The 23352-nt window shown below is 33.9% G+C and overlaps 4 protein-coding genes across 7 annotated transcripts; 2 read left to right on the top strand and 2 right to left on the bottom strand.

Moving 5' to 3' along the window:
- Window positions 1-549: 549 nt before the first annotated feature.
- Window positions 550-6374, bottom strand: LOC107217507 (serine/threonine-protein phosphatase 2A catalytic subunit beta isoform). The gene is made up of 6 exons (XM_015655063.2): window positions 6099-6374; window positions 2845-3054; window positions 2073-2336; window positions 1803-1975; window positions 962-1069; window positions 550-663 (listed from the first exon to the last, which is right to left on the bottom strand). The coding sequence occupies exons 1-6, from the start codon at window positions 6204-6206 to the stop codon at window positions 591-593; spliced, it is 936 nt and encodes a 311-aa protein (XP_015510549.1). The 5' UTR covers window positions 6207-6374; the 3' UTR covers window positions 550-590.
- Window positions 6375-8531: 2157 nt separating this feature from the next.
- Window positions 8532-11232, top strand: LOC107217506 (guanine nucleotide-binding protein subunit beta-like protein). Its single transcript, XM_015655062.2, has 5 exons — window positions 8532-8737; window positions 9152-9360; window positions 9803-10009; window positions 10536-10646; window positions 10869-11232. The coding sequence occupies exons 1-5, from the start codon at window positions 8629-8631 to the stop codon at window positions 11184-11186; spliced, it is 954 nt and encodes a 317-aa protein (XP_015510548.1). The 5' UTR covers window positions 8532-8628; the 3' UTR covers window positions 11187-11232.
- A 580-nt stretch (window positions 11233-11812) lies between these two features.
- LOC107217502 (NFU1 iron-sulfur cluster scaffold homolog, mitochondrial) lies at window positions 11813-13778 on the bottom strand. The gene is made up of 4 exons (XM_015655056.2): window positions 13571-13778; window positions 12888-13306; window positions 12689-12792; window positions 11813-12592 (listed from the first exon to the last, which is right to left on the bottom strand). The coding sequence occupies exons 1-4, from the start codon at window positions 13639-13641 to the stop codon at window positions 12368-12370; spliced, it is 819 nt and encodes a 272-aa protein (XP_015510542.1). The 5' UTR covers window positions 13642-13778; the 3' UTR covers window positions 11813-12367.
- A 126-nt stretch (window positions 13779-13904) lies between these two features.
- Window positions 13905-20356, top strand: LOC107217524 (sodium-dependent phosphate transport protein 1, chloroplastic). 4 transcript variants are annotated; one of them, XM_046735438.1, is made up of 10 exons: window positions 13905-13972; window positions 14283-14626; window positions 14721-14934; window positions 15509-15668; window positions 15892-16004; window positions 16139-16270; window positions 16486-16693; window positions 16789-16933; window positions 17088-17202; window positions 17470-20356. In XM_046735438.1, exons 2-10 carry the CDS (start codon window positions 14607-14609, stop codon window positions 17623-17625), a joined length of 1263 nt encoding a protein of 420 aa, XP_046591394.1. In that variant the 5' UTR covers window positions 13905-13972; window positions 14283-14606; the 3' UTR covers window positions 17626-20356. The 4 variants fall into 4 exon arrangements, with proteins under 4 accessions (XP_046591394.1, XP_046591395.1, XP_015510573.1 ...); XM_046735439.1 differs by having other exon boundaries at window positions 13938-14054; XM_015655087.2 differs by having other exon boundaries at window positions 13938-14619.
- The last annotated feature ends 2996 nt before the right edge of the window (window positions 20357-23352 follow it).

Here is a 23352-nt window from a genome sequence, read left to right as displayed (position 1 = left end):
TATTATCAGAGTGCGTATGTAACATTTCTAACAACCGGCACAGAAACTGGCTACGAATTGCTTTATAATAAAATTACCCCCGTTTTCTTTTCACGTGCGTTTTGAGGATTTGTTTTTGTTTATTACAGTTTATTTCATACGTTTCTTGTCCATTTATTTTCATTTATATATAGTAAAAATACAAGCGTTACATATTGAACTTGTAAAACCGAATGTATTTATAGCTAGGTGAATCGATTTGAGATGTGTAGGATTTGTTTATTATTTAGTTATTTACTTATTTTTCTTTTTATTCATTCTTTTTTTTCTTTTCAGCTCGCATTTCGTAAGTGTGAGATACTTTGAAAAGACTGTAACATAGGTAATACGCGACATTATACATGGCATGTAAGGTTTGCTCCAAAAGCCCTACAGTCACACCGATCTTCCTATTATAAAGTTATGTTAGGGTTCTTGGCATATTTATAAAGCCAAATCCATTCTGTTCTCCTACCTTAACAACTACCTCCAGTTTGTCGTGAATTATTTCCTGCTCTATCTTTTCCATTCCTTTTTGTGTTTGGCTGTTTTTTTCTTTTTTTATAATTTCTTTAGAGGAAGTAGTCTGGCGTCCGCCTAGTAACGTGCGGCTCACCGCGTCTCGGTGCTGGATCAAACTGAAGGCTGTAACAAAGAAATTTATATTTTATTACATATTCTTTTTGCATTTCCAATATGTCAAGAGTTTACTCTCGAAGCTATCGACCCCAACTGCAAAATAAATTCTCCAGATTTTTCCATAACTTTCAATGAGAAAGTTTCTTTTTGTTATTGAAATGCTGGTAAACCTTGTATACAAGCCAATTCAATTTTTTTTAGAATCTTCTAACTAGTATGGCAATCGTAAAAAAAGTGATAATATTTTCATTCTAGAAATAAATTCTTTTACAGCAGTGTTACTTTACATAACTCTTATACTCACAATGAATATTTCAATGCATCATCCAGTTCCATAATCGCCGCTTGATTTCCGCAGCGATAGCAATAGTTGGGCGCCGAAAAAATAGTCACAACATTACGATCGTGACACCTGGAAGAAAAATTTTATAGATTATTAAATAATCACAAATTGGTTAGTAGAAATAACAAAAGTGATATTCAACAATCAGAGAAACATCTTATCAACTAAAGCAGGGTTCGTATATTTTTTGGAAATTGAAATCCCCTGACTTTTACAGGTATTCCAGCCTGAAAATCGAAATTTTCCAGCAACCTTCAAAAAATATGCCGCCGATTGCTGACAATTTTTTTTTACATTCAAACTAATACCTTCAATATTACCTAGTAACTATGTTTATCTAATAACTCTATCAATTTACACACAACAGCCGGCGAGTTTTCATAACAAGCAAACGAAAGATAGTTTGGTACTAAGTAAGGAGGTATGTACAATGTATAGTGATGCAAGAAAAAAAATTTTGAGTGCAACTTTCTTTTTCTTAAGTACGATACTACTTTGTATAACAACAAGTTCATTTCTTCGACAGACTCAAAATTCCAGTGATATTTTGAAAACTCCCTGACTTTTCCCTGCTGTAAGAAATTCCCCGAGTTTTTTCGGTTTTCCCTGTGCATACGAACCCTGGAAAAATATGTGATGTATATTCATACAGTTCAGTTATTATTTAAGAATGAATTTTTTTATTGAAAGTTTCCCAACCGATGAACTGCTCTCAATTTATTATTCCATGTATAATTTGTCGAATTGCTAATGTGGTTAATGTGGAGACAGAACTTATTGTTAGCTACAAAAGGAAACTCACCAATTATATCCTTCCATTACCAGCTGATGAGCTCGCGATACAAGAGTTAGACCATTAGAGTGATTGAACGTCTCAGAAATGTCTTGGCCAAAGGTGTATCCTGCTCCACGAGGCGAGATACCCCATCCTCCTCTGTCATCGGGGTCTGACCAGAGTAGATCGCACATTGGACCCTGGAAATCATGATTTTTTTTCCATTTTTTATTACCAGAATTTGATACTGTTGTTATTATAAAAAGGCTCCAAATGGAACAGTATATCAGTACAAACCTCATGCGGAACTTCTTGAAGACGATCCAATGCTCTGATGTGATCGAGAGTATCGATGGAAGGTGATAACCCTCCATGAAGACAGAATATCTGACCATCGACCAATGCGGTGAGTGGCAGATAGTCAAACAGATCGGTAAAGAATTTCCATACATTCGCATTTCCATACTTGCGCAGACACTCGTCATAAAATCCGTAAACCTGTGTAATCTGTCTAGACTCGTGATTACCACGCAAAATCGTTATTCTTTCTCGATACCTCACCTGTTAAATGGTTTACACAATCTTGGAATTATTACTTTGCTTTTTACCATAATCACAACACAATAACAATTATAATCACAAAGATTAATCGAACAGTTTTTAAACTTTGATGTTACCTTGATGTTACCAGATTTTCACTTCTTTAGTCTTAAGAAAGATTACTAGTGTATAAATCTCAAAAAAAAAAATCTGGTTACTTTTTAATATTGAAGTATCAAAATACTCTTTTCTGCATTTTTTACCAAGGCTTATTGCTAATTACAACTAAGCGCAAACAGAAAATATCTTCTCAAATAAATTGTTGAAGTGATTCGTTACTGTTTAACAATTTCACCTTAAATTCACACTGCTTGGATCAAAGTGCTCATCATGGAAATACTGAGTGTTGTTTGTTTTACTATGTTTTCTTTCTTTATCATATAGTTTTATGATCGAAACTGCACTCCACCATTCATTATTATGAATATATTTCTCAAACTCGTCTAATGAATGTCTGGTGATCTCGTACCTTGAGCGCAACAAGGAGAGTAACGGTCTCAACAGAATAATATCCACGATCGACGTAATCCCCCATGAAGAGATAATTTGTATCAGGTGATTTGCCACCTATTCGGAACAGCTCCATCAGGTCGTGAAACTGTCCGTGAACATCTCCGCATACCGTCACAGGACATTTTACCTCCTGAACATTCGACTCCTTGGCCAATATTTCTTTTGCCTGAAAATTAAAAAACAGACTCAAATTATTCTCCAATGTTTACATGCTTGCATAGTCATTATTATAAACACGCTTCATTATGTCATGACTCGAGTATGTTTTAATAATATAACGTAAACTCTGGATGATAGATTTTGAATTTGCAAGAGAAAAAAAAATATGTACAAAACTGCTCCAAGTTTGAAAATACAACAGGCAAGTGGAAGTTTTCAATTTTCCCCCTTATTATGTGGAGTCTATCAATGTTCACTTCGAATAGTACATATAAAATTTCTGACTGATTTTTTTTCTAGAGTTTAAAAACAAATACTCCTGCGATAATAAAAAACTGCAGGCATTGTAGAAATACTGCAACTATGGCCAAGTTGACATTATTACAAGATGCCGATCTATCACTAGCTGATCATTAACATAAAAATGTTTTAAATTCCAAAGTTCCAACAAGTTTGTTTTTGTAGCTTACGCTTATGCTTACAGTGCTGCTATAAAAAGCATAAACAGTATAGAACAACTTGCGAAGCAGCTCACATTACCGATCGAGTTTAATAATCTTCAGCCAAATAAACCCTCAAACAAGTAAGGTTTGATGTGAAACTATACTTTCAAAATTCGAAACATATTTCTACACAATATTTGGTGGAATTATTAAAAAGGTCAACAATTATTAATTGCAAAAAGTGGGAAATCACACAGTTTTACCCATGTCGTAGTTTTCTTTTAATGAAAAATTCAAATTTTATCTAACAAAGAGAGGCGTTTTTATGACCAACCAAAGCTCAGGAACTTATCATTTTACTGTTTTAACGAACTGTTGTTTGGTTATGTTTATACAACAATCATCGTCACGAAAATGTAATATCTTTAGAAACTAATATCAACATGATTAGATCTGGATATTTTCTCTAATTCTCAAAGTTTATGACATATTATATACCAGTCCACTGAATTCCAAGTAAAACTTGTTTTGGATGATCGTAAAACATACGTTAAATCCGGTTCTGGAATTGAACCGAGTTATAACTAAAGAGTTGAGCGATGAGAAAAATTTCTTTCTGTCATAATAGTTGAGTCACTTCTTCAAATTATCTCAACACTGCATTCTGGACATTTGATAATCTGTTAAATACCTATCACTACAGAATTCGAAGTTATCAAAGTGGTTCAGCAAGGCCATACAACTTGTTTACTTATTTCGTGTTTGCAGGAAAAGATTCTTCATTTCACAAGATCAATTTTTAATGTACAAAGAATGATAAGGTGAAAGTTTGTAACGTTCAGGTCATGATCCATTTTCCTGGAAAAATCATCATGTCACAGCTTTAGATTTGTCTGAAATATAGTGAATTAAATAAATATTTTTAATAAAAAAAGTAGAGATATTTTTGAAACTTCTAGCAAGAACATTGAAATTTTATAAAACTTGTCGGAGCTAGCTGAAAAGTTCGCTGGCATGATAAAAAAATGTGAACAAATCTGAATTGACCTTCATTGGCATTAAATTCTTTTTAAATTTTAGGGTCATGATGTAATATTTTTCAGCATTAACTCTGTTGAATGCTGTTTGTTCTACGAACCTTAATACTATAAAATAGTTCTAATAAACCTTGAACTTGATTCGAAAAACATGTTACTTAATTATGAAACAAGGTATTCAATAAGATTTGTTTCTGAAAGTTCAAAGATTTTCCTGAAATTTATAAGGACTCTAGAATGAGGATTATTAATTACATAAGACCATTTTCAACAGGTAACGATTACAAATGATTTCTATCATTCTTGTCTAATAAGAATTCTTTGATTATTTAGACTTTCGAACTAATAATCTACTGTCCCTGAGTGTTTACGAGTACAAAATTAACTAATGACTATTAGGGTTGAAAAATATCGGAATTTTTCCGCAGTTAGACAATAAGAAACAGTGGAATATCTGAATGTTGTAACACAGTAAGTATCCCATGAATTTGGAAAAGGAATAATACAAATAATTCTTATTTTATTTGCTATAAAGTCTTTCGTCCTCAAGTACGTAATAATATTATTCAAAACGGCCCAATCGGTATTTAAATGATCACAGTGGAGCGTACTATGGATTTGACCTAAAATAATCGTATCCAAGGTATCAAATATCTTCTGAGCACAGCGTGGGTATTAAAACGTCAAAGTATTCGCATTTATTTTGACTGTTGTCAGCTGTGAGCAGAAGGGTTTCACAGATACCGACCTTTGAAAGATTGTGTAGAATAAAATATTAGTAACAGGCGTTGATGAAATTGTATTGCAGGAATGTTCTTCGTAGATCTGCTATTCCAGAGAAAATATTGCCCGACGTACGAAATACCGAATATGTAATCCTCTACTGCTAATCTACTAATGCTAAAAATAAGTTAAACTATTGGAAGCGTGAAACGAAGTTGAATTCATTACTATTTGTTTAAAATTTATCGCGACATCGCAGAATGACGTAGTTCGATGTGTTATTCGACAAACAAATGATAAAAAGTGTAATAAAAAATCGTCAGTACATAAAATATACATAGAGAAATAATAAAATCGTTTAAAACAAAATTACTCGTTATTACAGTGTGCGGAATATAACATGTGGTTTACAGGGAAAATGAGCAGCGAGTAAGAGGAAAAAATTCGCGGTGTGGAAGTTAATCCGATTCCGTGTAAAACAAACGGCGGCGTGGTTAATCGTTGGATAATTTTATCCGCCGTGTATTCGAGCTCGGCGAACGGGGGACGTTGGTCGTTAGCCGTAATTCAAGGTGAGTGACTATCAATTTTCGATGACATATCGGCCAATCGTATACGCCTAAGAAGACGTGGGACGATCGGTGATAGAAAGGATTTGGTGTGAAATGTTTGGAGAAGCGAGGGTTGTGTACCGAATAAAATGCTGGATAAGGTTTTTTAGCCGGGAGGCGATGTCGAGGCGCGATAGGCGTGGATAGAGATGCAGATTGTCGGCAGGGAGGAAAGAAGTTAGGAAAGTCAACGGGGAAATGAAGGAACTTGGGGTGAAAAATCTCCGGCCAGCTCACCTTTTCGCACAAAGTTTTAACTTGACTTTCTGTCAGTTGTTTGCACTCGTTCAACTGTTCGATCCATTGGTCAAGCTCTTTCAGAGACGTCACTGCCTTCTCCTCCATCGTTTGGATCTAAGCAATGTTCAATACCCGGTTGACACTTAGCACATGTAACGCAACGGGAAACTATCTTATCAATAAACTAAATCCATTCGATTTCGCTCCGGTATTATTTCAACACAAATATCTCAATCAACCACACACTCACAAAATGGCCGACAAATAGTGATGATCGGGTGACGTCACGTTTAAATTCTTCCGCTCGGCATCGCTCGCCGAGATTCGGTTTGGATCGACTAGGCTGTCTCGCTCTGGCCAATCGTAAAGCATTTTTATTTCGGCCCGCCAATCGGATTCAAAGTATACTCTTGTGGCGAAACTTTGCAGTAAGTGTCACGATCATTTCTTTTGCCCTTAATTATTGTAATTAAATCGAGGGAAGTACCGATATCCGTCAACTTATGATCAGAGTCTATGAAAATTAATGAAACTACTTTTCATTTTGGTCTGTCAGCTATTGGCGGAGCTTCAACTCTGCAACGGTTCGATGGGGTGTGTCGTTTAGATACTATTATGACTACCTGTCGCGGGAGAATTTGAAATCAATTTTGACACGATATGGAATTGGACTACGAAACTGCTTCCGCGAAAATATTTAACACGTTCTGTAATGAATTACAACTGAATTTCCATCTGGTAACCTGTGTATATGATTGTATATCATTTCCTAGAACATTATTTATCTGGTTATACACTTACCTGTAAACATGTGATGCCGGCTCGCGTCTGCATATGCTGATCGCAGTTGGTGCTGCCTCAATTGGTATTTTTACGTTTTTCGTAATTGAATTTAAATTTTAAGACAATTATGTTCGATAAAACGCCATCGTCACAATTGCTTGCCCGTAGTCATAATATGGTTACTTGATGTTACGATGAACTGTACAAGTTTCAAATAATGCTACGCTTGATCTTGCCTGGGTAGCGCAGTAGAAAATTTAAAAAAGTTTGATCATACTTACAGCTAAAAGATTCAGAAATTTGCATTATTTTTACATATGTATAAAACGGCTATATAAATGTTTTGACCATATAAATGTAATGTCTCATTTATTTAACATGAACAACTCTAAGAATTAAAAATTATACAGTCATATTCAATTGCAGAATTGGATATGTAGGATCGAGGATCTATGGAATGCCTACATTGCGGTTTATTTTTTTCATTATTTTTTCTTATAACTCTTCATCAGTTGATTCCGTTCATTCAGAAATCATTGGCAATCTTTGACTACTTCACGAGCAGTTAAAAAAAATCCGAATTGATGGCGGTTGTAATCAAAGTTGGATAGATAGTTCAACATAACATACGTTATTATAGAGAATAAAAATATCAGTTCCGAAGTTTCTACAAGCGATTATCCAATAAATTAAAAAATATTGAAACGTATTAAAACAGATTCATATTGATGTCTGCCAATTTGAAATTTAAAAAAAAACGTATTGCGTAATGAGGAAATCAATCTGAATCGACCTGTGCAAATGTTTGGAATCTTTCTTCATGGATTGACGAGGTTTGAAAAAAGAAAGCAACCAATAGAAAATTATAAAAGCACTAATCTTCGTAATCATCTTCATTTGAGGTAAATTTCAATTTGCATGTAAAATGGAATAGAAATGGATTGGCCTACCGAATTTGTATATCACATGACGAGTAAAATTAAAATTCCGTTACAATCCAATCTGAAAGAAATGGCAAGAAACCAAATTGATTGATGAATTTTCAAAATAATAGTAATCGGTTTTCTTGTAAAATTCTGATTGGTTAACGTCAAAACGAACCTGTACGTTTTATTGTTTTCTCGTGTGCTAGGTGGTTTTCTTTTTTCTGCAGTAATTATTTCGAATTAGTGGCAAGGCGATTAGTTACAGATATCGTAAAAAATTCTGAAAACCACAAATATCATGTCCGCCAGGTATTATAGAAGCAATACGTGGGTATATCAACCAGTTTACAGAGGCTGTAAATACCTATTCGATAAATAACCATAGAACTGTTATTCGAACGACCAAGTTGTAAATCTCATCATGCAGTAGTGAATATTTTCAAGAATTTTCGGCTGTAGATATATTGATTACCGCAACACGGGGGAACATAAAAATTGACATCCCATGTGGAAGATTTCAGTGTAAACTCGTGAATAAACTAATTTTATTTTGGTACAGAAAGAGTTGAGATATTTGATCATCTTGTATGTAAATATAGCTAGACAATGGAAACACGTAATAGCTAGACAATGAGTTTCGTGAAAGGGCGGCTTAATTTCCCCCTCCACAGACTCCCTTCCCGCTAACTTGTGGATGCCGCGTGGCTTTGCTGCTCGTATATCCTGTTTGCCTTTTCTGTTCAACGCCGCGTTGGAGGCGGTCAGTGATATCGAATCCAAGTGATCCGTTCATCAAGGAACGTTGAAAGTACGGTAAAATGTCGGAAACTTTACAACTCAGAGGGACCCTTCGAGGCCACAATGGATGGGTTACCCAAATCGCAACCAACCCGAAATATCCTGATATGATTCTGTCGTCTTCACGCGGTAAGTCTTGACTGCCATACTGTATAATGCCGACAATATTCTAACATCTGAGATCGTCACGCTGCAAAAACAACGTGTTAATCCTGCGACATTCCCACCTCTCTTCTATTATTATCTTTGCTTACAAATTAATTTTGCAGTTTATTTAATGCAACACAAATAAATACCTGCTACTTAAGATTATTGGCTTCTGAAAAGTGTCTTCGTATGTCTTTATTTGTTGGAGTTCCACCTTTTGATGTTGTTCAGTCCGTATTTGTATGATTAAATTGCTACTTTTCATGCCTGGTGTATGTCTAGATGATTATCATGTGTGGACATCCAAATATAACTTGTCCTTAGAAAGTTTGCCACTTTAACATAGGTCCAGTGGAAGTATATTTCAAATAAAATTGTATGACATTAATTTCACAGACAAAACTTTGATCGTATGGAAGTTAACACGTGATGATGCCAATTATGGTATACCACAAAAGCGTCTTTATGGTCACTCGCATTTTATCAGTGATGTCGTGCTTTCATCTGATGGTAACTACGCTTTGTCTGGATCATGGGACAAGACTCTGCGTCTTTGGGATTTGGCTGCGGGTCGCACAACCAGGAGGTTTGAAGACCATACCAAGGTGTGACTAAACCCAAATCCATCTCGAGAGGGGAACAAATATTGTGAAAAATGTACAAACCACTGAAGCTTTTTTTTTCATATTTTTTTTTTATTTCTTATGCTATGGCCGAAGAATCTTCGAGAAACAGGAATATACTGAAGCTTTTTTGTATATATTTTTTTTCATTCTTTGGTATTTAGAAGAGGTGGGATGATGTAGCTATATCTCTGCGCTGTGAGTACTAGTTGTAATTTTGAAATTGTCGATTCTGATGCGACTTGGAAAAAAGCGGATTTTAGAAAGGTTTTTTTTTTTTTTTCTTTATTATTTTCCATCACATCTATTATGTAGAATTTTGTGTACTGCAAACTGTATGTATATTGATTCTAAACGAAATTTTCAATTGGTTCTGTCATATTTCATTTGGAACTAAATATTGGAATCTTACTTCATTCAACAGGATGTCCTCAGCGTCGCATTCTCTGTAGACAATCGGCAAATTGTTTCTGGATCTCGAGACAAGACTATCAAGTTGTGGAACACACTTGCCGAATGTAAATACACCATTCAAGATGATGGTCACAGTGATTGGGTCAGCTGCGTTCGATTCTCTCCTAACCACTCCAATCCCATCATTGTTTCTGCTGGATGGGATCGCGTTGTTAAGGTAACTATGAATTCCAACTACGACTTTTCTGTTTGCAATTTTTAATTTGATAATATGAAATTCAATTGCTTCATTCAAAGTACAGCAAAGGCTCTAACTATTATTTTCTTTCCAGTCATGTCTTGTGAACTTTGCAATTTAAGTACATTATGTCGTATATTATTTTTGCATGTAATTGAGACTTTTCAATGCATCCACAGACCAAAATATTGATCAGAGTAATGTAAAATTATTGACGATAATGAGGCATTTTTTTAAAAATTCATAGACATGGTTTGCAAATAATTTGAACAATTTTTAGTGATTTTCATTGTTGGAAAAGTTTGATAATATTTTGGTCAAAGCATTTTTATCTTGTACTTACAAATTATTGAAAATTTAAGATATTCTAAATGATGTAAATCTTTGGAAAACATGAACTCTGTGAGTGTTAGCGGATATGGGACTGATTAATTGTTCCAAAGTAAAACATTTCAAATTTTTATGCAATTTTCCCTTACAATATTTCCCTTGTTATCATACACAGGTCTGGAACTTGACGAACTGTCGTTTAAAGATCAACCATAATGGGCACACTGGGTACCTTAACACAGTAACTGTCTCTCCAGACGGTTCCCTCTGTGCTTCCGGTGGCAAGGTAAAAATTTATAATATTTACTTATATTTGGTTATTCATTCTACACTACATCTTTTCTTTTTTAATCCATTTTTACCAATAAAATATGATGCAAACAACTAATTCATGATATCCATGAGTGTTTACGGATATGGGACTGACTAAATATAAACCAATCTCTTACTGACTTTCACTATTTCCGGGATTATCACTAATACTCTTATTTGCTTACCTTTCTCATAGGATTGCAAAGCAATGCTGTGGGATTTGAATGATGGAAAGCACTTGCATACGCTGGATCACAACGACATCATCACCGCCTTATGCTTCAGCCCGAACCGTTATTGGCTCTGTGCCGCATTCGGGCCATCGATCAAGATCTGGGATCTTGAAAGCAAGGAAATGGTCGAGGAACTGAAACCCGAAGTTGTGTCTGCCACCAGCAAGGCTGAGCCCGCTCAGTGTCTTTCTTTGGCTTGGTCCACGGACGGACAAACGCTGTTTGCCGGTTACTCGGACAACACCATTCGCGTTTGGCAGGTGTCTGTGTCCAGTCGATAAATGCTTTGTACTATACTATACTGAATAAAGGAGCTGAGAAATTTTATCAAATTTTATTTATTTGATTAATTCCAAGCCTAGTCGCCAATGCCCATTACAGGATGGCCACACACTTGGAAAACCTGGAATTGCCAGTGAAATTTTATTTCCCTAATTAAAAAGTTTGAAAATATTAATATTCTTAAATTTGAATTAGAAATGATTTTGTGAAGTGACAAATTTACTTCTTTCGTAAAGAAAAAGTTGGTTCAAACTGATCTGTTTTATATTATGGTAGTTAGTGGTCCTATACATTGTCGTTTTCATCGATATCATTGCGTTTATACTTCTAACTGAACTATCATTATAACCCTCCTCCTTGTCTTTACTTGAAGGTAAGAAATTTTTTTTTCAATTCGAATTGAATTTGAACAAAATGTAGAGGTAATAAGCTGGACGATTTAAGACTTGTGAAATTTTGACTGAAATTTTTTCATTCAATTTATTTCCTAAAAATTTGTCGTCCTGTGTCATCTTTAGTCAGGACAAAACACTCCGATAGTTTGGCAAGTATTTACCAGATTTTTATGTGTTAAGATTAGATAAGACAAATATCGTCAGGCATAGAGATAAATTAAACGAAATAACTCGTTTCAGTCTTTTAATGAATTTCAACAAATATTAAACTACATAAATTCATACCTCGGTCTAATCTACTATTGTCTGCTGTTTACAGAGCATTGAAGAAATAAAACAACAATTGAACTGGTCACTACAGTTTTTTATGCGAGTAAGTAGAGGTTTTATGAAAAAGTTTCCTGCTTGCATGAAGTAAGGTATTTAAACGTAATCTGGTGATATTCCCTGATTTCCATAAAAATGATAATTGCTAATATTAAATTACAAATATACTTTAGCATTGATAACATCACACAGTAACTCCTTCAACCTGTTGTATCTGCTTAAACTTTGTTTTAAATGAAGAACAAAAAAATATACCAGCATTATTTTTCCCTCAACTACTGAAATATGAAATAAAAACATTTAACGAAACTTCCCCATTATCACAACATATTTCAACGAATAAAAACTGTTCTATTTACAAATAGCTGTTACATTTAGATATGAATATCAGTATTAAGTATATTACAAGATGCTATTCATTCTAAAAATCAATAGAAGTAATTTCAAGATCTTTTGCTCTAGTGTTCGTTACTGGTCTTGCTTGTCTGAATCTTTGTCTCTAATTTCTCAAATTCTTCCTTCGCTGCTCGATCTGATTCATCTTCGACTTGTTCGACACCCTGAACTTCAGGAATATAAAATTGCATCATATTTTGCACACCGTTTTTCAATGTCACTACGGAACTGGGGCAGCTGGTACAAGAACCTTGCATTTTTAGCTTTACTATCCCATCTACGAAACCCTGTGGCAATAAAAAGTATTTTGTAACTTCAAATTGAAAACAGTTGATGGTTGAAGTAGAAAGAAATGTTTTATATCCAATACTTGATTTACGTACCATGTACACAATGTCTCCTCCATCTTCTTGGACTGTGGGCCTGATTCTTGTGTCAAGAAGTTCTTTTATCATTTGAACAGTTTCATCGTCATCATCCTGAATCTCTAATTCAGAAACGTCAATGAATTACAATTAGGAATAGAAAACAATTGAGAGTAATTGTTATAAAAGATCACATGAAATTGTCCAATTCATTTACTTGTATCTAGCGATGGCTGTGCTTCAGTAAGAACAGGCAATCCGCTAGCAAAAAAATCCATTATAGTAGCAAATACTTCTGGCTTTATGAGCTTCCAATCGACGTCTTCGTCAACTTTAGTTACAGTGATGAAATCAGACCCAAAAAATATCGACTTCACTCCTTCAATTCTGAAAAGCATCTTTGCCAATGGCGAACAATATGCATCTGATCCTGTAGGAAAATCCATTGTTTGTCCTGGTTCGAGGACGGCAACTCCAGGTAGAAACTTCAAACTATTGGGATTTGGCGTGTCTTGAGTTTGTATAAACATATTGCGTTTATGCAATTCGTTGAATCTAGTGGTTGACTGCCAAAGAAAAGGCCTTTGCATGTAAGATTTGCTACAGTTGTGAAGACGCTTAGCATTGTTGATAGTCCTGCCATAAAAGGAGATATTTTTGAAGGGCGTTCCATACACGTATTAGAAAATTTGACTCCATGTACTAGTGGATACGACAGTTTACAAAAAAAATTACACAAAATATTGCGAATTATAAGGAAAGAGAGAAAGGAACATCTAAAGTTGCTCAACGTTTCGTAGAGTAACAAATTGTACAGGAATATCTCACGGTTACCGTACGTTAGATTAGGTTATAAACACACGTTAATTTCATCAGTAAATAACAATTTGTAATTCATACCGTAAACTTTGTCGTGCAAAAATTGACCCACAGTTTATCGAACGACTGAGAACTGTTGTTTTTGCGAACATTTTATTCCTCAGAGTTATTCTTTACTTTTGCGTATTGCAATGTCGTACTGTCAAAATCATCTGTAATTTTTTAAGACCACCGTAACAATGCGATATGATACGTTAGTTCCGTTGGATCAAATGATTGTTCGGATCTTTGCGGTCCAAATTCATGGAGATTTAAAAAGTGTTTCCCAAATATACGGCAAAAAAATTATTCCTTCGGCGAAAAGCTTTGACGTGAAACAAGGTCCGACAATTTTAGATTCTCATTAGAGAGGACAACATTGTCTTTGATCATCTTCGTCAGAAGGATTCAAACAAAGCAAAATGTCCGCTGTTACAGTCAACGGTGGGTATTTGAAATTAAAGGAGCATCTGATTAAAAACGATGGAATAACGATTTTGTTTGTCCCATTTGGTGGAATTATGTGGTAATTGTGATCTTAATAAAAAAAAAAGAAAATTAGACCACGGTTAAAATCAATGACGACAGTGATGACGACCCTGACTTATTTTTCCAGTGTCTATCTGACTCAGAACGAAACTTTTTACTTTCAAAAAAGCCGGCATAAGGCCAATTTACTATTCGTTTTCCGAACATTGACTGCGAATAATATAACATTTGTACAACGAATTATATCATTGATGAATTTTTGCAGATACTTTACTGTGCGTTATGTGGTTTGAAATCCAATTGACACGTCAATTGGATCCAGGATTTATATTACGTTACACGTCCATCAAACGTGTCAACGGTGTCAACATGATAATGAATTATTAACAGTTATACTTGACGTCTTTTCAATATTTTTCGACAACGATAAGGAGTGTTAACATTTTTTCTACGCACAACCGGTTATTCTTATTCTTTTTTATTCATCTCTCATTCATCATTTGACAAAATCGTATTTTACTCGCGTGGCCAACTCCAGCTACCCGCAATGTTTCTTTTTATGATATATATGAAAATGAAATATCGCTGAATGCAACGCAAAGGTTTGAGGTTAAATTATCTTTACTGAAAATAATAACAAATAAAGGGTTCTAACCTGAAAGTACCCACAATGTCTTACTCTGAAGACAAACACTTCACACAGTGATCAACGAGAATCATACAACATGCCGCGGCTAGCTATGCTCCCCAGAACTTCCAGAATCGTTGCATTATGTTCCGCTGCAAATTTCATCAATGCAGCTGACAGGGTAATCATGCCGATTGCCATCGTTCCTATGACCGACCAGTACAGATGGAATCTTCATTGGCAAGGCTGGATCTTGTCGGCGTTTGCATTTGGCTATTTTACAAGCCAGGTAAATCTTGACGATTTCTCTCTTATTACTTCCACTCTATCGAGCCACAGCAATCCTTAATGCTGCGATAAAATTATTCTCAAAATCCTATTCATAATAGATACTCAAGCGCTTCATGTGTCTTCTTTGAATGGTCTTTAAATTATCCTAGTCACTTTATAAATTCAAGGAATTTCTATTGCTATTGAAACTTCTACCTAGTATCAGCAATGTTTCAAGAGGTGAGATTTCCAGAAAAAAAACAACTTAGGCTAGAGCATTTTATAATTATGGTACAAAGTTTGATCTTTATATGATATGTCGAACAATTAGCACGAATATTGTAAAATTCATATACCTAACGTTACATCTTTTTTCAATAATTGAAAAAACTCCCCAAGCATATTTTTCGGATTCCTTATACAGCTGCAGAAGCACTTAAAAATATTAAATTACGTTTCTCAGAGAAATATTACTTTCTTGAAATAACTCCCGATATGCAATATCATATAATTAAGTGGGTACAAAAAACAATTTTGATCAAGTTCGTTTTGTGTATATGTAATAAACATGATGTAGCTTGTGATGTTTTTAGGTTATCGGAGCAAGTACGGCTAATCGATTTGGTTGTAAAACTGTTTTGATGTCGGCAGTTTTGCTATGGTCAATTAGCACGGTCATCACACCTCTATTGGCCCATTCGATACCCATGCTCATCATATGTCGAGTTATTCTTGGACTCGGAGAAGGTTTAGGTACGTTGACTGTGCTCTACTTATTGCCATTTAGTATAAAAGTAAGCGGTAAAATTAATAACACAACAGAATGCATTAAAATATTCCAATCGAAAGTATTTTTACAACCAAGAAGAAAAGATTTGACAATGTGTAAAAATGCAAATCAAAATATAATGGAAAATGAAGTTCTCCACACATGACAATTATTACTTATTTCTTGGCTGTTGGAATTATTTTTCAGGTCTTCCAGTTATATTTCACCTGTTTGCTCATAATGTACCAGTTGAGGAGAGATCGCGTGCATTTGGGTATCTTGTAGCTGCAGGATCCGTTGGCCAAGTAGTAGCGTCGGTTGTAAGTCAGAATATGATAACTCCAATTTTTAACTGAAAACAATTAAATCGTCGTCAAATTTAAAGATTATTTAAATTGTTTGTTATAAAATTATTATATAAAATTGATTAAACTTTGCCTGCTAATTTTTATAGATTTGTCCGCACATGTCCTGGCCAAACGGATTTTACTTGTTTGGGAGCCTCGGAATCCTTTGGACTTTATTGTGGATGTTACTTTATAGAGAGTCAAACACTCAAGACGAAATACCATTGTTTTTACCCAAAGTATGCAGACCTTTATTTCAAATAACTCTTAATTGTAGCTCGTTAATTGTTTTATCTGGGCAATTTACATTTCGGATTATACTCAGTTAAAACTCTGAAGCTGTCAAAATTTCGAAGTATCATTTACAATAAGTAAGATACACTGTGTTACGAAGGAAATATGCTACCACTTTAAAACTAGCTAAATACGTTCTAATATTTTTTCAAATACTCAGGTGGCTCAAAATCGAAATATGCACTGGACAGAACTGATAACTCACTGGCCTCTTTGGGCATTGTATATAGCTCATTTTGCAATGAATTGGAGCAACTACATAATCATGCAATGGTTACCGACTTATTTGGCACGAAATTTATCTGCCTACAAGGAAAGCATCAGTTTAACAGCTTTGCCGTACATTGTAAACTCGCTTGTCGGTATTGGTAAGCCATTTATTTGATACGTTGCGATGAAAATTCTATCTTTGAATTAAAATCTAACAATCTGATAATCCAATAATATACTTTTCATTTTGTAGTCGCTGGTCACAGTGCGGATAATTTGATTCAAAAAAGGTGGTCAGTCTTATCTGTAAGGAGATTGATGACTAGCATCGGCTTAATCGGTCCAGGGGCATTTTTGCTCGCCTTTTGCGCCGTTGACAACTTACTTGCAGCTGTGATGTAAGCTTGAATTAAACCGATATTATACCAAGATGTATTGAAATTTTTTTAAATCCATTCAATGGAACAATGAATCTTTCACTTTTTCCTATACTTGCTTTCATATTTCGTATTTCTAACAATGTATGATTTTAAACTTGCGCACTTTATACAGATTTGTGTCAATTTCGATGGGACTTTGCGCTTGCAATTCGGCAGGTCATCTCAGCAATCACGCCGATGTAGCTCCTAATCATGCTGGCATAACTTTTGCTATATCAAACACAATAGTAAGTAAAAAATAATTGACTTTTATTTCTTCATAATAATGTACAATGAATAATTATCATATTTAATACGTACAGTAGGCACTCATCGATTATTCATTTGGCAAATAAAAATACAATGATTCATCCTTGCACATGTAAGAAAGTATTTAGATCCAAAACTTTTGTTCACCAACAAAGATAATTATTACCAACTACCAGGACTTTGTATTGAATATAAACAAAAAATCAATTATAGAATGGAAATATTAACATATTTATTTATTGCAGGCTACCATACCTGGAATTCTCTGTGGTCCATTGACTGCCGAATTAGTGACAGCCTCGCAGGGTCGATGGATGCCAGTCTTCGTTCTGGCAGCTGCAGTGAATTTTACTGGTGCGATAATCTATCACACACATAGTTCTGCGCTCCAAGTGTTATGAGAACTTGGATCGTTGTATGTGGGAAAATGTGATGAACGTGATACGAGGTATGACGATAAACAATGCGAATGAGTGACGATAAACCAAGGGTGTTGCAAAAACGTAAATATTATTGTATAAAATCGAAGTATTTTATCACCTTCAGGCATACTAAGGTATGTATAGATTTAATCTTAGACCAAAATTACATAAATTTATGACTTGAGATGAGAATTCGTACGATTATTACCAATTATTTCCATACGTACACGAATGTTATTACTATTTTTTTCAATTATTATTCTGAATAAAAGCATATATACTTTACGTAAATACATATATTAAGATTTTCAATCGACATGCAAAGAAATGGGTTTAAATGCAAAAAAATTCATTTTACAAGCACTGCTGCGGCTGGCCTATATTACTTCACAAACGTTATCTAATATTTTAGAGAATCTTCTTTTATAGTCTTTTTCCGTGCTTGAAGCTTTCGTGCGATTGTTTTTCTGCTTTTCATGCCTTTCATTGTTTATATTAACACCATTCTGTACGGGACATCATTCCATGCCAATTCGACCAAATTTTGACCTCTCCATTTGTAATGTGGTTAAATTTTTTTTAGATGATTGTAGCATTTCTAAAATAAAATTTTTGTGTTCTCATATGCAACTGTTTTTAAATTATGAATACTCAAATTTTTCTCAATTTCAACTTATTTTCACAACGCTCAAAATATTTTTTATTTTTATGTCGCCTAAGGCAACTGCGTCATTTCCAAATCACCAAAATGGATACTTTTATATTACAAGGACGTCTCCAGATATTTAAATTGAATGGAAGATGAAATTGACTATTAATACAATTTTTGTAAATTCGATGACAAATAGTATAAAAATTATCTTGTACTTATACGTGATTTTAACATAGTTACCATAGAGTTTGACTGAAACACAGAATTTTTTTAATATTTGTAAAACATGTATTTTTGTAGCTTAAACATTATCAGTGTCCTGAGAATAATAGAAAAAAGAGATTCCATCATGGGTCCAATCATAATATAGTTGGTTCAAAACATCAAATTCTGTTGTTTTGTTTTGTTCAAAAATTGCCAAAATGGTGGAAATAAAAAAAATTTGAGTATCATAGCTCTAAAATGGTAAATTAAAAAATAAAGTTTAAAAGTTCTATTATCAGATGAAAAAGTTTCAATTGCGTTAATCAAAACTGCTGAAGTTAAAACCTAGTCAAGCTTTCACGGAATGCCCAATGTATGTATGTAAGTAACACAATTCGATGATTACACAGCAGTATTATTGAAACTGAAAGCATTTACCAAAACAGCCTTCGACACCATGCAATCTGAAAATGTAATGATTTGCTCCTGATCTTATTCGTGGCTTTATCTACTGGGTTTAATAAAAACGGTCCGTAACCGTTAACGGTATATTCTGTGTAATACTCTCAAAATACTTACTAAAACATCTACAATTTTTTTGGTGGTTACACACTTTGCACGTCTCACAATGTGTTTCAAAACTTCGGATGTCTTCGTTGACTAGCATTTGCGAATGCATTATCTTGTTTTCTTTGATTAACTCACAAACGAAATTATTTCATCTTCACCTTCATATTTCATCTTAACTAACACACTTTCGCCGTGTATTTGAATCAAACTGGCTTACACTTTTTCTAAATTTTCAGTCGTCAAGGGACTGAAATGAACCTCCATTGGCGATTAAAAAAAAAAAAATAAACAAAAAATCACAATTGTGACAGGTTTTGTGGCTTAAACTTTCTTTTGTACGTTTTTCACTGTCTCTGTACTGTGAGCCTAAGCAAATCATAGTACGTGATCTTATGCATAGTGTAGGAGATTATTCGGACTTTGAAAACTTTTTATAGTACAAAAATAGACTTTCAGAAAGTAAGAATAATGATAGTAGTAATTATAATAGTACTAATAATATCAATAATATAAGTTTTTATAGTCAGTATTTTGTAAATTTTCTTGTGTAAAGTGTTATTTAATTGGCGTAGATTTTAGCCCAGTTCACTAATTAGCAAATACATACCAAAAGGGACTGACATGGGACTTGTATATTATGTAAACAACTATACTGTATATAAATTATGATTACCATTTAATCTTATAACATTAGATATTTTTGGGCAATGTACACTCATAAGGGGATGCTATGATGCATGGGTCACCAATTCGATCTATCTTTAGTACACATTTAGGTCCTGACCAGGAGTATAACCGATGCAAGTAGGAAGGCACGCATCTTAATCGTTTCCGAGAAATAATAATTAAATTAATTGTCAATTAATTAATAATCAAAATAGAAAATTAAAATTAGTAATCAAAATTTCAGTGCATTCATCTGTATTCTACGTAGAGCTCTACTTCAGTTACAAATCAGGGCTCTTTCCATCGCGCCACGTGGTCGGTAGCTTTTCGTTAATGTAGAATGTACATGAACGGAGCGAAATTTTGATGATGAATTTTAATTTTCTATTATAATTGTTAATTAATTGACAATTAATTTCATTATTATTTCTCGGAAAGGGTTAAGGAGCATGTCTTAGTACTTGCACCTATTATACTGCTGGTCATGACCTACACGTGTACAAAAGGTGGATCGAATCGGTGACTCATGCATTATACCGTCCCTAGTCAGATTTTCTTCGGCACCATCTCAAATTGTATACTTATATTGCATTAACTAAAGATATATACTTCGATCAACGTACATTGTGAAAAAATATCTATTATTCAGTTTGTAAGTATTCGCATGGTTTTTTTTTTTGACACGAAGAATTGTGTTTTGCATAGATTATTATTTTGTTCCTAACGAAAAGGTCGTCCAGGATAATTAAATAAAAAAAGAGACATATATTCACTGCTCCATAACAAGTTTCAATGGAAGCCAAAGTTTATTACTTATCATGTACATTATAGTGAAATTCAAAAAAAAAATTTACCATCATTAACGGCAATTTCATGTTTTATTCATTTTAAGCCATCAAAAATTATTTTTATAGTAACTGCTGGTTAAAAGAGATTCGGATATTTTGTGTGCGCTCACAAAATGCTGCTATAATTTGTACAATATACTTTATTGTTACGCAGTTGCTAGTGAAGGTTTTGAATGATTGAAATTGTTCAATCAAATCAAATTTACGTTAATTAAAAGTGGTATGCTTATTTATTTTCATCCGTATTTAATTGAAAGAGGTAAATAGATTCGTATCAGAGTACAGAATAATTTTTTTTCTCATCTAGCGAGCTCTGCCATTTGACAAATTTGGTAGTCCATTTACCAAACTTGGCAAAATCGCCTGTAATCGAGGATTGATTAATATCTCGTTTTGGACTGCCAAGAACTTTTGAACAAACGACTGTTTTTTGATGTTGACTAATTTTTTCTTATCCTTCCTGTTTTCGGCCAATTTTTTATCTATTATTACATGCAATTTTTCACAACTGTTATAAAACTTCAATTTATCCATATCCTTCAAAGGTTTTTCCTTGTTTTTCGTGGAACAATTACGAACGGTATTTGCCACGGTACGCTGTATCTTTTGCATCAGCCATTTGTCACTATTATTTTCAACACCGAATATGAATTTTTTACCAGAATTTAGAGGGTTACTAAAATTTACAGAATCTTGATACCATTGTGTCGGATGCAATGATAACTCTTTGCTTAGAAACTTTGACTTGCGGATCTGATAGCATGAGTACTTTGGTATCTGTCTTTCTAGTGCATTCAAACCGATTTCAATAAAAGGATTGTCATATTTGACTGCAATTTTATCATTTTGATTTGTGTTGCTACTTTGTTCAACAGTAGATAACTGTTTTCGATCTTTGCTTATCATCTCTGATTTGCGTATCGGCATTTCTGTATTATTTACTACCTCATTGCTGTTACATCGAGCGTTGTTCATATTCTCATTACATTTTGCTGACATTATCTCTTCTGGCAATTCTTCTTTCATCTTAACTGTTTTTCTACCATTTGGAAACGAGTTTAGAGTTTCGGCAATCAACAACTGCCTTGAGTTTTCACATTTTTCTGGATTCATACGAACATTTATGAATTGTTCATATCTCTCTTCGTCTATGTGGAACCCAGTGTCGTAAATATTTAGTTTTTCTAACATATCAGCTACAGCCTCAGAAGTTGGACATGATACTGTCTTCCGGTTATTATCGCTCCTATCCTTATCTGAGATTAAGCCGCACTTATCCAAATACTTCTCTGCTTCAGATTTTATTGCTGTAGTTCTATCGGTCTTGGAATTGGTCATCGTTTTCTTACCTTTGTTTTTATTTTCATTTCCTATACCCGGGTAGTATGTTTTTTCAAAATTAGTATGACATATTTTAAGAATATCATTCTCCGTATTTATACTGCGCATACATTTTAGTGATGCATTTTGAATCAAACTATTATCTTTTCTTTCAAAAAAAGTTGGTTTCAACATTTTCTGGTCCTTCATGGTCTTCTTACTTGGATTTAATACTGAATCTGAAAACAGAGTTTCAGTTTCTTTATCGAATTTACTTCCAAATCTCGATTTCAATGTCTTACTTGTTGCTTTGTGTGGAAGATAACCAGCCTTTTTATTTCTTTCATTGGACATTTTTTCTAACGTTTGATAGAGTTTCTTCGTATGCTGATCGTTGTTGGCATTCTTTGGATGATTCCAGTTTCTCGTTTGCTTCAGTAACTGCCAATTAGATTTAACATTCGCTATTTCTCCGTTGACATTGGCAATTGGCAATTCTGGAAAAGAAAAAAAAGCACTTTTCTAACAGTAAGTCTAATGGAAACTGTTTTTAAAAAATTGCTCGTTGTTGAAAATTGTCGGATAAATTTTTAACGATTAAATGGAAAGTGTCAAAGATTTTTTCAAAGTAAGATTTCTTTTAAAAAAACAATAAGATTTCGTAAAATTGACTGGTTCGCAGTCGAGCTACAAGAATTTTATTTTTACATCTCTTTCTAATCAACCAAAAAGAAAATATAGTGTAGCTCAATTAGTTTCTTCAATTTTAAACAAAAAATTTGTATTGCATTTGTTTAAAAAAAGATAGAACCGCATATGGTATTCACCAATTCAAACGGATTGAAATTATTGCAGGATTTCAATTGAAGAAAATTGATGAACCTGAAAATTGTTCGATGTTTTAACTTATAATTAGTGCAAATTCCGGTTTGCTCATCAGGAATGAATTAGAAATAGCTAGTTCAGATGTTTCTTTTGCAGGCTGCATGATTCAAATTTCATTTCAACTATTTCGAATATGATTGATTTTCCATATCATTTTTATGTCAACAAAGAAATTCACCTCATTAATTATAATTTTTATAGATTCACCCTTACTATTATTGATTACATTCTTCTGCAGTTGAGTTTTTTTCGAACTTGAGTTCTTCTTTCGAGGAATATTGGGTAGTACTGCCATGCTACCATGTAAATTTTTGACTGGCGAACAATCAACATTGTCAGTTCCCAGTTTGGTATAACTTAATTTTGGCAAAAGTGTTACGGACTTCGGTGATTTGTGGCAATGCACCTTTTTTCCATCCGTTAGTTTATACTTTCGCAATCCTAAATAAGACGTAAATGTTTATTATTATTATTTTATTCTCATTTTCCCATGTTTAACATCAAATGACATTGTTACTCACTGTTATCCGTATTAGATAATACTGGACTAATGTTAGTAGC

This window comes from Neodiprion lecontei, chromosome 3 (genome assembly GCF_021901455.1).
Source record: "Neodiprion lecontei isolate iyNeoLeco1 chromosome 3, iyNeoLeco1.1, whole genome shotgun sequence".
NCBI lineage: Eukaryota > Metazoa > Arthropoda > Insecta > Hymenoptera > Diprionidae > Neodiprion > Neodiprion lecontei.
Note: the sequence above shows the minus strand (reverse complement) of the source record. Positions and strands in the feature narration are given on the sequence as shown.